Consider the following 15,855-nt stretch of genomic DNA (forward strand, 5'->3'; position numbering starts at 1 on the left):
GCTACGTACTGGTGATATAGTCCACATGTCATGTTGATGCTTACATTCATGCATACCGACTATTATGTGAAAAGATACAGTAATATTACTATATGCATCTAGGAATTAATGCTTGTCGCATTTGTCACCATGCATGTATTTGTTTTGAATTGAAAACTTGTCGTTTTGTCTTCATGCATGCATTTGGTTTAAATGAATGCTTGTCAAATTTGTCTCCATCTGTGAATTTGGTCGTCAGGATTCTCCCATTCTTAAAAATTTTAAATAGAGTATTTATCATTTAATTTCCAGCCATATTTGCATGTCTATATTCATGCATGTATGTGTGCTTGTACATGCACACGCACACACACACACACACACACACACACACACACACACACATATAGGCTACTATATTATTAATAGCACCAAGTCATTGGTGCTATTAGGTTTTCGACCCTTGGACAAAAGAATGTACGGTTAGGGATGATAGTGGTCCCCTAGGGTTGAGTTGGTGGTTGGTTGAATGGTATGATTTAACAGGTGAAAATTGTCTAAGGGGTAGATCTAACGGCAAAAAATTCAATAGCAAGTGCTTGGTGCTATTGATAGTATAGTAGCCGGACTCTATATATATGTGTTTGAGTGTTGAAAAATATTTTCTCTTTAATTTCACTTTTGTTTTAGTCCCAAAATTTTTGGACTGTTTTCCATGTTTTCATTGAGAGTCTAAAAGGAAATTGAGAGAATATCTTGAAAGCTCAAAAAGAATGAAATGATTGAAAACTAATCTGGCCTCATGTTGGATCATAATTTGTTTACTTTGCATCATTTGCGAGTCTTTGATTCTTAAATGAGTTAAAGATTGTTAACATAAGAATACATAGAGAAACAGTAGAATGCATTAAATTAGATAGAGGATAGGATGATCTTGATTTAAATTTTAATCATACAATATAACGGAACTTTAGTTTATACTATTGGAAGATCCACCTCAATGGTGTTTTGCTAGATTTTAGTAACTAGGAAGCATAGTTCCGAATTGATGCAAGTACTTCAGTTGTTTGTCTGAGTGAAGGGCAGGTGATGAAGTGAAACTTCAAAGTAATATAAAACAGATGGCTTCTAAGGATTGGAATTCCTCGTAGTTATGAAGTCAAGTTCTCAAACCTTCACTTTCGACTTCTATAAACTGACCTTCAACTGAACAACCCCTTCATATGTAAAATTTGGAGCTCCTTTCTTTTTTCCCTTTGATGGGGGATATTGCTTATGTAGTTGGAATCTTCTTTTTTTCTTGTAATTTTTCAATTGATCATCACCTTCCTTTCCAAAGAGGATCTGCATCAACTGAAACAAAGCCCTCGTCATCAGCAAAGACTCTTAACTACTAAGGTATGTTTACTGTTCTGAATTTTGTGTTATCTACCACTTGGCAATATTCCTTAAAATTCGTTGCACCGAACAATCATTATCTTCATTTTATGGTGTTTTCCAGTGGTATACTTTTGCAAGTGGAAGAGAAAAAGAAAAACTATCTACTATAAAATAGATTGTGTTTTGAATTCTTGTAGATGTCCAAATTCAATTAATTACGATTGATTTACCGGTATATATAAAATGATTGGTGCACTACTGTATGAATTTAATCAAAGGATTATTCAGATGAAAAATCTAAGGTGATTCAGTTTGTATTGTGCATCTATGCTTTTCTGTTTTTGTTGAACTTGTGTGGTAGATTTGCGCCAGAATGGAATGTTTCTTGTAAATTGAAGTCCAATAGTGCTTTTTCACTTTGTTTTCGTAAGAGTAGTATTAACCTCGAGTGGCCAATATTTTTTTTTTGTATTAGTGGATACTTTAGAAGGTCAAGCTATGTTTCAGCTCAAGATTGCACATGTAGGACAAATAAGTTGAAATATAGTGCCTTTTATAATAAAACTTTTATTGAACTGTAAGGAACAAAAAATGGAAGCTTTTCATGATTTTGTTAGTTACTTACCTGTTTCTTGGTAACATTGAATTGTCAGATTTAATTGAAAGAGTAAGTGTTCCATCGGAGTGAGTTATATCAATTTTGTCTGGAAGGAAATAAAAGCTTTTAGTAAATTCTGTAGCAGGAGAAAATGATAAGTAATCAATCCCATGAGTTATTTTTAAGTTGATTTTGAGGGATAGTATACTGTCTACTCAAAAGATTATGCAGCCTTTAAATAGTTAAATTCAATCGAGGATTTAAGTGCCTAACGGCACGAGCAGTGCTGTACCGTGCTGACAATATATCGGCACAATAAGATTCTTGCTGAGGGCACGGCGCAGAGTCCTCTTTTCTTTGAAATTAGCAAGTAGTTATCTCAATAAAATGCAAAAAGATTCTATAAATTTATATAATAAGCAATAAGAATATATCAGTGCGAAAAAAATAATTTTTTTTGCCATAGTGTGTCGGCACGTAGATGTTTTTGTGACCGGCACACATTGGCACGTCATGGCACGGACCGTGCTGTACCGTGTCAGCAAGTAATCGGCACGATCTCGTGCCATGACGCTAAATCCTTGAATACAATAATATACTAAAAATTTATAGAATTAGGATGTAAATAACAATGCTAATTTAATCTTTTTTATTTCACTTACATGTGCGTTACCTTAATTCCTAGTGACACTTTGTTTAGTATAAGCAATTGTGGCCAGAGAACCTGTTTGTTCTAGCTGGAGCTTTTGTAGAATTGCTATTTGAGTAGAGTTGCTTAAAGCAGCACTAACGACTTTATGCATTGAATCATTGCCAAACCATTAGACTTCTGTTTGACAGATGCTACTCCACTGTTCTTCTTGAAGTAGGGAATTGTTCCGAAAGTGAGGCTAACAGGCACTTGGTAGCTTCTTGTATTGACTTAGGGTGCTAAAATGGCTCATTATCTTCTCTGCAACCGTGATGCTTGCTTCTGATTGCTCCTCCAATGAACTACTGCACTTGTTTATTTTGCGTTTTCCTTTTTATTTTTAATGAAGTATTTCCTACAAATTAGCAATTTTTGTTCATTAGCATGATCAATTAAATAGTGATTTTAAGCATCTAACTTCATTCTTGGTTTAGATATGCCTTTGCAACTAATTGGCAGGGTGCACTTTTAATTGTATACTCTAATCCTTGTAAATCATAACTTTGTTGGGTGTACTAGTTTGTGTTCTAATGACATTTTTATCTTAAATATGTGAACATCGAACCTATTTGGAAGAAGTAGATTGGATGTTGATTAATGGAATGGAGTAGATTGGATGATGATTAATGGAATGGTATATCTTCTCATTCAAATTTAAGCTCTATCAAACTTATATTTTGAACTATCAATATCAGCATGTTATGGTGAACAAGGTATTTATGCATTCAAACAAGCTGTAAACAGTCTGTCGGTATCCTTGGATTGTATGCTGAAAAGGCAGAAAAAATAATTGATCCATGCTAATTTACTTGCACTAATTTTATGCAATGAATTCATATGAGAATTGTGGTTTGTCATTACCAGATATTAGTTTTCCCTTGCAAGTTACACTTCGCCTAACCCAATTTGTTTATCTGTTTTATTTTTGTTCAGTTAGTGTGTCTGACAATGCAGCATTGAGATGTAGGAGTAAAACTGTCATTCTCATTCAATTCTTCTGTACACAATTCTTGTAAATATTTTTTTGTCCATTCTGAGCTATCTATAATGTTTTAACTAAACGTCCCGGGTGCATTCAAAAGAGAGCAGTTCATTATTTCTTTATTTATCTGAACCTTTCATTCAGGTCAGAGCTGAACAGCACCCAAGAAAACTAGGCAATGCTGGGAGATTTCGACATCTGAAAATTTTTTCTGCAGCAATAAACAGAAGCCGGAATCTCGATGCAAGTTAAACAACATGATAAAAGCCTTTGATGTGATCAACAGAGTGGAGATCCTAAAGTTATAAGCCCTCACATGGTTTATAAATATAATGAAGCAGCTTTTGCTTGAAGTGTGAAAACTGTGAATGGCTTTTTTTTTGGTGTGTGAGAGAGATTGTTGTCATTTGATGATAGTATCACATGTGTTCTACATTTATATGCTGCTTTTCTAGCTTCAAGAAAAGTAATTCATCAGTAAATCTGGAAACTGAAGGGGGTTAATTGCATTCTGATGGTTCTGAACTTCATAGAAAATTGAGGTAATTAGTTAAGAGTCTGCAACACAGACAGTTCCTGGTAAGTAGTGTTAAAATGTGTAGGCAATTTATTTGCAACTATATTCATATTCACTTGCTGGTAGAACCCCACCTTTTTTGTTTTGCAAGAGAGAGATGGTGAATTGATTTGGGGGTGTTTGTGACTTAAATTGTATTTTGGTCTTTTCTTTGATCTCATAATTTCAATGATAGAGATATTGGATTCAAAATGTTACTCTAATGCCATGCTAATCGGTTATAAATGGTGAATCTATGCATGAGAATATATCTCAACAATGATCAGAGACATGACTCAAAATATTGGTGGTGTGTTGGTTAACACTTGACAGGATTCAGGAATTGATAGTGGAACTAAAACTTTTTAATGTGGTAGATTTATAAATGTCTAGGGTTTTGCTTGGGATTGTATTGTAAAAGCATGTTCTTTTATACTTTATAAGGCTTAAAAATTTCGAAGTACTTTTATCTTTACTTGTCAAATGCTATAAAATTACGGTGGCAACTGTAAATACATTTTCTTACTGCAATACCAAATTAGATCTAAATGATTCTGCTTCATAACCACCGAGCATTGGACCAAATAGATTGCCTTGATGGCCTGACCCCAATTAGAAAAAAGAAATGAAACCTAACAAGTATTAAGAGGACCAAAAAAAAGAAAAAAAGAAAAAAAAGAAGTGTATGGAGGAGACCCACACCTGAGCTTTTGCTCTTTTATTAATTACACAATCGTTTTGATCGGATGTTGCACATATAATTCTATAAGATTTAAAGATATGTAAAAGTATATCATTTTTTTTTCAATTTCGATAATTAAGTACGATGATCGAAAAATAAATTGAACCAAACTTTATTTTTTGTTTCCCCTTGAATATGTTAGAATGAAAAAAAAGAATCATTATTATTATTATTGTTATTATTGTTATTATTATTATTTGTGTTTTGAAGCTTATAAAATTATATGCAACATATAAGACCAAAACGATTGTGTAATTAATAACTTTAATTGAAGAGAGTGGTCTACTGAAGTATTTGATAATGTTTAAGGGATATCTTTATCAGATTTGAAAGTTCATGAACTAAGTTCAGAGGGTCTCTATATATTTTACCCCAAAAAAAAAAAAAAAAACAATACTAGCCATACTACGACCATTTTCTGGTTATAAGGGTACAGCTCTGTAATCCAATGACTCATTTTCTTTTGCTAGTCTTATTATTTTTCTTTTATAATTACTCAAATGCCATGGATTGTAATCGTACAATCCTTTTTCGGTTATAAATTTAGCATTTCTCAGAAAAAAAAGAAAAAACTTCAAATATCACCTCTATGGTTTTGTATTTTTTTATTTTAGTATCCTGTGGTTTAAAGTGTATCAATTTAGAATCCTATGATTTCGTTTTTCTCTTTTTATTATCCCCTCCACTATTTTTTTTTTATTAAATCACAAAATTAAAACTAAAAGATACTAAAGTAAATATTCGATAAACCTAGGTGGGATATCTAAAGTTCTTGCATATAATGTAACGAAATATTAACGGGGGAGCTAACGAAATGAGAAAAATAAAATCATATGGCACTAAATTGATATACTGTAAATTAAAGAGTACTAAAGTGAGAAAGTATGAAACCACGTACGGTTATTTGAGGCTTATCCAAAAAAAAAAGAAGAGAGAGAAGAAAAGAAAAGAAAAGAAAAGAAAAGAAAAGCCAATAGCAATCCATGGCATTTGAGTGCTGATTTTGGCAACTTTAGTGGCGTGCGCTGTCGTCTCCAAAATTCCAAATAGAGCAGACAGCAATAATCAATGCAGTAGTGAAACATCACTTTAGACTGAAGTTTACAGTCTTCAAATGCATCGCATTCTCACCATATTTTTCATAAGCTTAGACCGGCCAGTGCTGATAAATTGTAAAGTTCAAATCACAGACCTAAAATATTAAGCGAAAATTTCAAAAACCCTCCCTGTGGTTTCGTAGTTTCTCATTTTGCCCCCCTATGGTTTAAAATGTATCAAATTGCCCCCCCCCTGTGGTTTCATTTTTATCTTTTCGGTAGCTTTTTTTGTTAATATTTCATTAAATTATATACAAAAAACTTTAGATACCCATCTAGATTTATCAAATATTTATTTTAGTATCATTTAATTTTAACTTTATCACTGATTTAAGAAAAAAAATAATGAAATTGATAAGAAAAAGAGAAAAAAGAAACCACAGGGAGGCAAATTGATATATTTTAAACCACAGGGGGGCAAAGTGAGAAACTGCGAAACCACATAGAGAGTTTTTGAAGTTTTCCCAAATATTAAACCCTCAGTTTTAGTATTTGAATGGTAAATTCTTATATACCAGATTATTATTATATTTTCAGAGCTTGGTTTTCATCTCTATGTATCTAATTATAATATTTTTTTTCCCATTCAATGTAAAATTATTACGCGAAGCTTAGAATTAAGCCAGATTCGTAGCTTAAATGAGTCAGCGTTCTGCCCTGTGGCGGAAGGTTAGGATGGGCCGAGTCACGTTCGAAATGGTGGGAGGTCAGGTTGAGTCGAGTTATATTCGAAGTGGCGCGAGGCTAATTAGGTCGAGTTACAATCGAGACCGGTGGGCGCTGTATTCATATGCTTTAAGTGAATTAATTGCGTATTTTTAACAACTCGAACTTCTAGGATTAATGATTAGCTGCAACGATCCGACACATATTAGATTAATTTAAAATTGAAAATCACCCGGAAATATATTTAACAAAAGCTAATATTTCTCCATCTTCACCTCAAACAGTACTAAAGTCGAGCCCTAGCATCAGATCCTGCACGATGTATATCATTAGTTTAGCTTTGAAGGTCATGTTTAAGTCCACCAACCAATAGTTTATTATTTTGCCATTTTCATTTTCATTTTAGGTTCCACCAACTGCTTGTTTTTAATTCTAGAAAGGTGTAAAACACAACCAGAAGTTCAGCTAGTCCAACACTCTCAGCCATTGTCACCTTTGAGAAATTTAAATCATATGAATTAAAAGTTTTATACAGCAAAATCAAAGCTTTAAAATATCTAATAATCAAATCTACAAGAGTCATAGATCGGACAGTTGTGACTAATAACTAATAATTTCTGTGCCAGTCGACATAGCCCGGCATGACCGACACCGTATCGTATGTGCTGCTCGTACTGATAAGCCTATATCATTTGTACTGATATTTGATTAGAACGTTTGTTGAGCCGTGCTGGAATATTATGTTATGCTGGTGGTGTAGCAATAGAGGATGCGCCAGTGACACGACAATCCTTTTCGAGCATGCTTTTTTATACCTTTTTTTTTTAAAGGACTAGCTCTATATATAGAGTCCAAACTCATCCACTGCTACTTCATCCAAAATCAGGTCAAGTAAAGAGCTAAATTTGCTATGGCCAAGCTCCTCTTCATCTCCCCACACACACTAAAAGCTCTCCTCCTCTTCATCACCATCTCCACCACCACCACCACCATTCTCGCTCTAAAACATCCTCATGATCACAAACTCCGCCATCGCGGCGGCGGCGGTGGCGGCCACGGCCGCCCCGAGAAGTTCACCCACCTCCACTTCTTCTGGCACGACATCCTGACCGGCCGCGACCCCACGGCCGTCTCCGTCGCCCGTGCAGCCTCGACAAACGCATCCGCCACCTTTTTCGGCGTCGTGAACGTCATTGATGACCCACTGACGGTACCGTCGATATGTCTCTAAAAGCTTAAGCGGCTGAAAACCGATCTTACTATAAGATATTTCAATTCGTTTGATTTGAATTGGTCGACAGCACTTTAATTTCGAAATTTAAGTTAATTATTTATTTTAATAAATTTATAGTTATGAAAATGGTATAAAACATACTAACTAAAAATATAAAAATAAAATTTAAAATGCTTACTATTCAAATCAAACAAATTACTAAGTTGGATAATAAAATTAAAAATTTGAAAGATTAGATAGTTGATTTAAAATATTCAATAATTTGCATAATTAAGTTTCGTACGTTTTTACCAATCATGCTCACACTCACACGTGACCGATATATATTCTACATGCCCAATGTCCTGCTAATTATAAACTTAAGTTGTTAGAGAACGGTATTTGAATCATTAATTTGTGCTCGTCAGGCGGGCCCTGCGATGGCTTCGAAGCTGGTCGGGCGCGCGCAGGGCCTGTACGCGTCGGCGTCGAAGGAGGGGGTCGCGCTGATGATGGCGATGAACTTCGCGTTCACGGAGGGGGAGTACAACGGGAGCACGGTGGCGGTGCTGGGGCAGAACGCGGCGTTCTCGGACGTGAGGGAGATGGCCGTGGTCGGCGGCAGCGGCGCCTTCCGGCTGGCCAGGGGCTACGTCCAGGCCAGGACGCACAGTCTGGACGTGAAGACTGGAAACGCAGTCGTGGAATATGATGTCTTTGTTTGGCATCACTGATTATATTTATTTATTTTCACATATATTTGCCCTGCCCTGCATTCTGTTTTCCTATTTCTTGTTTTTATTTTCCTTTCGGCTCTATTTCTATTTTATTCCCTCCTCGTTTTCGAATCAAACGCTCCCTAATTTAATGTTATTTTTGTTCCGTCATATTTTACCATCTTTTTCTTTCGAAGATACTATTATATTATTATATTTTATCTAAGAATAATTGCTTATATGTCCCTTAAAATTTTAAAAATATCTTATTTATTCTTTTTTTTTTTTTTCAATATACTCTTTATATGTTTCTTCGTTATTCCAAAATATCCCTGCAATTACCACCCGTTAAGTTAACTTGGAATAAACGTGAGCAAAATATCTACCACAGTTAAAAAAAATTAAAATACCACTTTTGTCCTTAATTTAAGGGCAAATAAAAAATATTAGTGATGGTAGAAGTGTATATTTGAAAAAATCAAAAAGTAAAATACTTTTTGTACCCTAATTTAAGGGCAAATAAGAAAAAAGTCGATGATGGTAGAAGAGTATATTTAAAAGGGCAAAATAGTAATTTCATAGAAATAATTTCAACTCTAGGGATATATTAACGTAAAAAAAGTATTTTCAATATTAGCCATCTAAGAAAAATAAATCAGAAAGTCAGAAACTTTTTAAGGATATATAAGCAATTGCTCCTTTTATCTATTTTTACACTATATTTTAGAGTTATTTTATTTTCTATTTCGTACTTTTTTTTTTTATATAGATATTACTTACCTGTTTTTTTTTCTCACCTATTGTTAACAAATCTATTGCTTTAGATGAAATTTAAGAAGTTTATTAAAAAGACACCGGTTAAATAGTTTTAAAAAATATATGAAATGAATCTCCATAGACTAATTAAAAATTTCTATTAATTATTTTTAAATTATGTTTATTATTTTTATTTATTTTTGTTATTTTTTATGTCAAAATAAATTGAATATATGCTCCGTCATTCTTAATCATTATTTTTACCGGTTTTCGTGTAAAATTATATATTTACACAATAATATAGGGCTTGAAAAAAAGATAATTAAGTAGTGCCTCTTAAAAAAAAAAAAATAGTACAGGATGGAAATTGAAAAAATATTTAAAATATAGTGTAATTAAGACCTTTTTTTTTTTTTTTTCGTACAATAGAATGTGTCCGATGCATCTGAATCAATTGTAGTGCAATTTAAGGTTATGATTTGAGTTTTCAAAATTAAATAGAACCAGCTGGGCAATATAACTTTGGGACAGAGTCGTACCCCGACCGAGTTATAATTAGAGATACATGCAGTTGAAGACATAGCGGTTGTAATCACATCTTACCGATTTAGAAGTGCGTAGTTGAAAATGGCAACGCTTAAAAATTGCATTTATTACAGATTTGGTTATTTTATATGCGAGATAATGCGATGAATTTCAAACAACAAAGTCATCTCTCTTTTATTTATTAAAGAGACAATTGAGTTGGTAATTACTCTTTTAAGTAGAATTACTTTCTCCATACGCCGCATTTCTATCTATATACTTTGATTTAGATTTAAATGCAACAATTGCGCCTTCATCTGCAGCTAGGTCCAACTGTAGCATATATATGAGATACAGTCACAGTAAATTAAATTAAAATTTGTGTGCTTATCAATCAGTAGTTATACCTGCAACGCGGATTTAAATACAAGTAATCAANTATATATATATATATATATATATATATATATATATATATATATGAGCTAGAATACTATCGGTAGCAAACGAACTCCGTTGTCACCCATTTATTTTCGATGATGGAGCCTCCAAATCGACGATCGGTACCGTTGAACATAATCTATACCACTTGAAGTGTTTAGAAATCAAATTTCATATATTTTCGATATATGAAATGGAACGCTGTTATCAATAATTGTGTCTACGCACTTAATAAAATCAAATGCGATAAATGGAACGCCCAACAGCAGCTGTTTGGCATGGCATCTGAAACAACTTTTTTACCACCAGAAATGAGAAGCTTTTCTGGACACACAGCATTCAGCTAAATGAGTGCCGAGCTGTTGTAATGTAATTCTTCAAGCATCTTTTACTCAAACAGCATCGCTGAAGGTCAGGAAGAGCAAACCAAGATCTCAGCACAAGAGTTCGAATCGGATATTTTATACCCTAACAACTTAAGTAGAGAAACATAACTTGGTATATTATGGGTCTGGAAAATGCAGCCAAAAAAACCAGTCTATGATATTTATTACAAAGCACCATCTAATCACAGAGTGCGACGAGTTTGATTTCTCAACACATATTAGAGGAAATGAGGGGAAAAATAAAAAAAAAAATGTTGCAGCACCATAGCACCTTACAAAGGCTACAATTTAGGATAATGCAACACGACTCTGATCGGCAGCATCACAATGATGTCCATAAAGAAGAACTTCAGACTCAGTACCTATGGGCCAGCTTCTCCTTCTCCTTATAGTACTGAACATACCTGCATGTGATAAATAAAAGGTTAGAGATGTAGGATCGAAATGCTTCGAAAGAAAAAAAGAAAAATTAGTACCAGTTTTATGACATTTGAAACAAGAACTTTTTTGACGGGGAGAAAGTTAACAAAAAGTCAGGCAGAAGCTGCAATCCTCCCAACATAAATAAAAAGCCAAATCCAAATTAGGGCTCTCTGAATAGATACGGAAAAAAAAAAAAAAAATCCTTGATCTACAGAAATACACATCAACATCATTTTAGGATGGCATACTCGCAAATTCTGGATATGCTGAGCATCATAAATGCAAGGATGAATGATTTACAGTACTGAAGTTGCACTGTTGTCCAGTAAGTACACGAATACCGATTTTTCTGAAAGAGTAAATATGCAACAGTTTGTTCACTTTTAGAAAGAGGGGGAAAGAAAATGCTTTAGAATAGAAGCTTGTCTTTAGGCAAGAAATTATTTTTTAACAGGCAAGAATTTTCGTGCCAGCCGGCACGGTCCAGCACACATAGGGGTGGAAACGAGCCGAGCTCGAGCGAGCTTATGTCAGCTCAAATTCGGCTTGAAATTAATTTCGAGCCTAAATCTAGGCTCAAGCTTGGCTTGAAATTAATTCGAGGCCGAGCTCGAGCGGAGCCTAATTTCGAGTCGAGCCGAGCTCGAGCTCTAAACGAGCCGATTGAAATTCTCGACATTATATAATCAATAGTTTAATTTTTATAGAACATTACCTACAATTTGATGCAATATGTCCAATAGTTTAAAATACCAAATAATTATAAGAAATGTGAGCTAGGGTGACTTCCTGACTTGATAAGGATCTGAGAGAGAGAGAGAGAGAGGAGAGAGAGGAGGAGGAAAAAAAGTAGGGATTTGAAAATTTGAATGTTATCATATTTTAGGGTTATGTGCAACAGTGAAAGTCTGAAAGAGAGAGTGTGTTATGTAAATTTAGAGTTTTGCTCAATTGCACGGTTGTACTTGTTGGGTTTATTTTATGGACAACAATAATGGCCCAAATTAAATTAAAGCCTATATATAATTAAAATATATATATATAATATAGAGTCCAGCTACTATACTTTTATAAGTATTGGCTCCTTTATACTCATAAGTTTTCGACCTTAGATTTATTCCATTAATCATTTTCATCCATTAGATCATACTATTTAACCAATTACCCATCAACCTAGGGGACCACTATCATTCTAAGTGAGGCCACCATCATCCTAACCACACATCCCATTAATCAACGGTTAAAATTTATGAGTACAAGGGATCTATACTCATAAGAGTACAGTAGCCCACCTATATATATATATATATATAGGAGTCCAGCTATGGTGCTTGTAAAAGCACCAAGCATTTGGTGTTTGTAAATTTTTTACCGTTAGATCTACTTCTCGAATCATTTTCAACCATTAGATTATACTATTCAACCAACCACCCACTCAACCCTAGGGGGCCCACATCATACTAACCCATATCTCTTAATCCAATGACTAAAATCTACAAGCACCAATAACTGATACTTTTAAAAACACATGAGCTCAATTATATATATATTATATATATATATAATATATATATATATATATATATATATAATATTACTTTCGAGCTTTTCGAGCTTTTCGACCTATTCGAACGAGCCGAGTAATACTCAAGCTCGGCTTGAAATGAATTTCGAGCATTTTATTTTGTTCAAGCTCGGCTCATTTAATTTCGAGTCGAGCTCGAGCGAGCCGAATATCGAGCCGAACACGAGTCGAACGCGAGCCGGCTCGCTCGTTTGCCAGCCCTAAGCACACATACTCCCTCTTGTGTGTTTAGCCTTAACCAAACCTCACTACTTATAAGCTCCTAGATACAATGAACCTAGACACACACTAACTCTCTCATTATGACACATATTAACTCACCCTCATAATGAGCCAAAAGCCTAAGAGTCACCCCATAACTCATGGGAGTTTCATAACCCTTGAGTTTCCATCATTGATGGGAGAGGTTACAAAACCCCTCATCTCTCCATAGCGGGTTGGGTTCGGGTCACTTTAACGACCCGCTCCGCTAGCGAAGTTGGGCCACTGTCAAAGAGAAGTCAGCGGAAAACATTTTGTCCGTGACACTGTGCTGAGCATGCCAACATATAAAAATGGGGCCCGTGCCGTAGCATGCCAACGTGCTGTGCTGTGTCATGCCGGTGGCACATCAGCATGCAACATTCTGCTGAAACTTACAGTGTAGAACAACATTCTATACTGTGATTAAGATGAGTAAAGCTGTAGTATATATGGCTAAGCTATGGTGTGCACAAATTTCACTAAAAACTAAACCCAGCATAGCGGCTTGAGCAGGATTTAGTGGAGTGGGTTCGTAGCAGCCGTTTTAGCAGCATTAGGCTTGCTAAAGCAAGAGCTATAAAGCAGGGTTGAGGCGCACGCTCTGTGCCCAAAAGCTTGGAAATTGCAAACGCGTGAGTTTGGAAATTAAATAAAATGATCAAAACCGTATAAATGGATTATAGATTTTACAGTTTTTTGTCTTTGGTTTGTTAAATCATAATATCTTGAAAAAGATAATGGTTAGTTGTTTTTTCTTCAAAATCATATATATTTTCTATAAGGAATATAGATATATTACGTGATTTTTTTTTGTTTAGTCGGCTATGAGATCGTAGCAGAAGAGGGGTTCCTCTCTCTTGCACCTCATTCTCGATCCGATCGGAAGCCCCTACCTAGAAATCTCAATAAAAATCCAAAAAAACACGTCCATTTTTAACAACATAAAAAGGGATCTCCTTGTCATTCTCAATCCAATTGGAACCCTAAAGACTGCGAATTTACACCTACGTTACTCATAGCCCTAACCATTTTTAACACCAGAAAAAGGGATCCCTGTCTCAATCCTACAGTGAAACTTCGACTAAAACTCGAAGCCCTAACCATTCTCGACGCCGGAAACAGCGATCTCTACCTCGTTCCCGAGCAAATCGAAGCCCTAACAAGACATGGATGGATCGATCGACGACGAAGGGGAGGAGAGGGGTGCTTACGAGTAGGTTCCGACGAGGGGGCTGAGGAGGAGGGTGGCGGAGAGCCAGTTCTCGGAGACCTTGTGGTGGATCTTGGTGGTGATGTCCTTCCACAGCCCCGGCATCACCTTCTGCTGGAACGGCGATAGCGCGTACACCACCGCCTTCATCCTCACCGGCGTCTTCCCCATCTCCGGCGATCTCCTTCTCCGATCTCTGCTCCCTCTTCTTCGAGATCGATCGAGCGCTAGGGTTTCGTGCTTCCAGACGAACCCTAGCAGCGACTATTTGACCCGACGATGGAGAGCGAGGGCGAGGTCGCCGAAATTTGTGCATAGACCTGGTGTATGGACCGCGGTTTCGCGAAAACTCTAGCGAAGGGTATGGATGGAAAAAGGATTTTTATTTCAAATAAATCCTTAAAAAAATTATATATTGGCAATCGACTCTATCAAAATTTTATTTGGTTAAATAATTCTATTTTGTTCAACTCAACATAAGAACAAATAAAAAATAATAAATCATTCATTGTCTTTAAAATTTTAAAAAAATTAAAAGATAACGAATCATTTACTATTTACTACTTTTTAAAGAAAGAAAATAAATTTATCGCTTGCCAAAGACGGTAAACTATTAACCACCTTTCCCATTTTATTCAATTTAGTAATGAATTAGTAAAAAAGAATCAGTTTGCCATATAAAAGTTTAGTAGGATTATATGACTAATTAGAAATTTTTTAAGAATTATTTTTTAAAAATTATGGTAAATTACGCTGCTAGTCCTTGAACTTTAAATTTTCTTTCCTTTTGGTCCACAATCTATTGATTTCGATGTTCCATTTTGATTATCAGTGTCTAAAAGTTCCACTAGTATTTTATTCCATTGGAGGATTGCTATTTTTTGAGCACTTTAAAATATAAAAATAGCTATATTTGCACATAGTTTAAACAGAGAGAATAGTTGTGTATCTGCACTGCACTCAATAAAAACAGAGCCACAAACTGCAGTGCTACAAACAAGAATTAAACAACACTTCTGATATGCACCACTTAATGCCCTGATTTGGTGTCAAATTTTCTAATATGATTGTAGAACAAAAAATTTAATGTTTTTATTTATTCAAAAGTTTTGCTATCTATAATTTCTTTAATAAAATAACATACTTCACCTAAGAAGTGATTTATTCTATTCTTAAAATTAAAATAAAATCTAAACACTATTTCAATATAAACATTTGATCATACTTATCTATCCATCAAATATATAATTTTTTTAAAATAAATAAAAACATTAAATTTTTTGTTCTACAATCATATTAGAAAATTTGACACCAAATCAGGGCATTAAGTGGTGCATATCAGAAGTGTTGTTNCTTAAAATTAAAATAAAATCTAAACACTATTTCAATATAAACATTTGATCATACTTATCTATCCATCAAATATATAATTTTTTTAAAATAAATAAAAAAGATCAACTGAACAAAATATCTAGCTTTGTTCGCAGATATGATAGTTTGTGCACCAGTTAGAATATCTTCTACTGATGGAAAAACAGATTTAACATTACCAGAGTTCAACCGACCGAACCTAAAGTAAGTGGCAAAAGATTTGGTGGTTGGTACCCGAGACTCAAGTTCGAATCCTAGTTGATTCACATTTCCAGCTAAATTTATTTCTAAATGA

The 15,855-nt window shown here is 34.6% G+C and overlaps 2 protein-coding genes and 1 long non-coding RNA gene across 3 annotated transcripts; 2 read left to right on the forward strand and 1 right to left on the reverse strand.

The window, feature by feature from the left end:
* LOC109709896 lies at positions 579-4,139 on the forward strand. The gene is made up of 2 exons (XR_002216231.1): positions 579-1,377; positions 3,775-4,139. It is a non-coding gene; the product is annotated as an uncharacterized LOC109709896 (long non-coding RNA).
* Positions 7,583-8,786, forward strand: LOC109710840 (dirigent protein 22-like). The gene is made up of 2 exons (XM_020233622.1): positions 7,583-7,901; positions 8,333-8,786. Exons 1-2 carry the CDS (start codon positions 7,602-7,604, stop codon positions 8,636-8,638), a joined length of 606 nt encoding a protein of 201 aa, XP_020089211.1. The 5' UTR covers positions 7,583-7,601; the 3' UTR covers positions 8,639-8,786.
* LOC109709772 (cytochrome b-c1 complex subunit 8-like) lies at positions 10,819-14,493 on the reverse strand. Its single transcript, XM_020232091.1, has 2 exons — positions 14,191-14,493; positions 10,819-11,132 (listed from the first exon to the last, which is right to left on the reverse strand). Exons 1-2 carry the CDS (start codon positions 14,358-14,360, stop codon positions 11,084-11,086), a joined length of 219 nt encoding a protein of 72 aa, XP_020087680.1. The 5' UTR covers positions 14,361-14,493; the 3' UTR covers positions 10,819-11,083.

This window comes from Ananas comosus, linkage group 5, assembly GCF_001540865.1.
Source record: "Ananas comosus cultivar F153 linkage group 5, ASM154086v1, whole genome shotgun sequence".
NCBI classification, from domain to species: domain Eukaryota; kingdom Viridiplantae; phylum Streptophyta; class Magnoliopsida; order Poales; family Bromeliaceae; genus Ananas; species Ananas comosus.

What these genes read in the sequence shown, in the direction of transcription:
- LOC109710840 (XM_020233622.1), top strand. Translation starts at nt 7,602, where the DNA reads ATGGCCAAGCTCCTCTTCATCTCCCCACACACACTAAAAGCTCTCCTC. An exon ending in TCATTGATGACCCACTGACG is followed by an intron (nt 7,902 to 8,332) that starts GTACCGTCGATA and finishes TGTGCTCGTCAG; the next exon opens with GCGGGCCCTGCGATGGCTTC.
- LOC109709772 (XM_020232091.1), bottom strand. Translation starts at nt 14,360, where the DNA reads ATGGGGAAGACGCCGGTGAGGATGAAGGCGGTGGTGTACGCGCTATCG. An exon ending in CCCCTCGTCGGAACCTACTC is followed by an intron (nt 11,133 to 14,190) that starts GTAAGCACCCCT and finishes TATCACATGCAG; the next exon opens with GTATGTTCAGTACTATAAGG.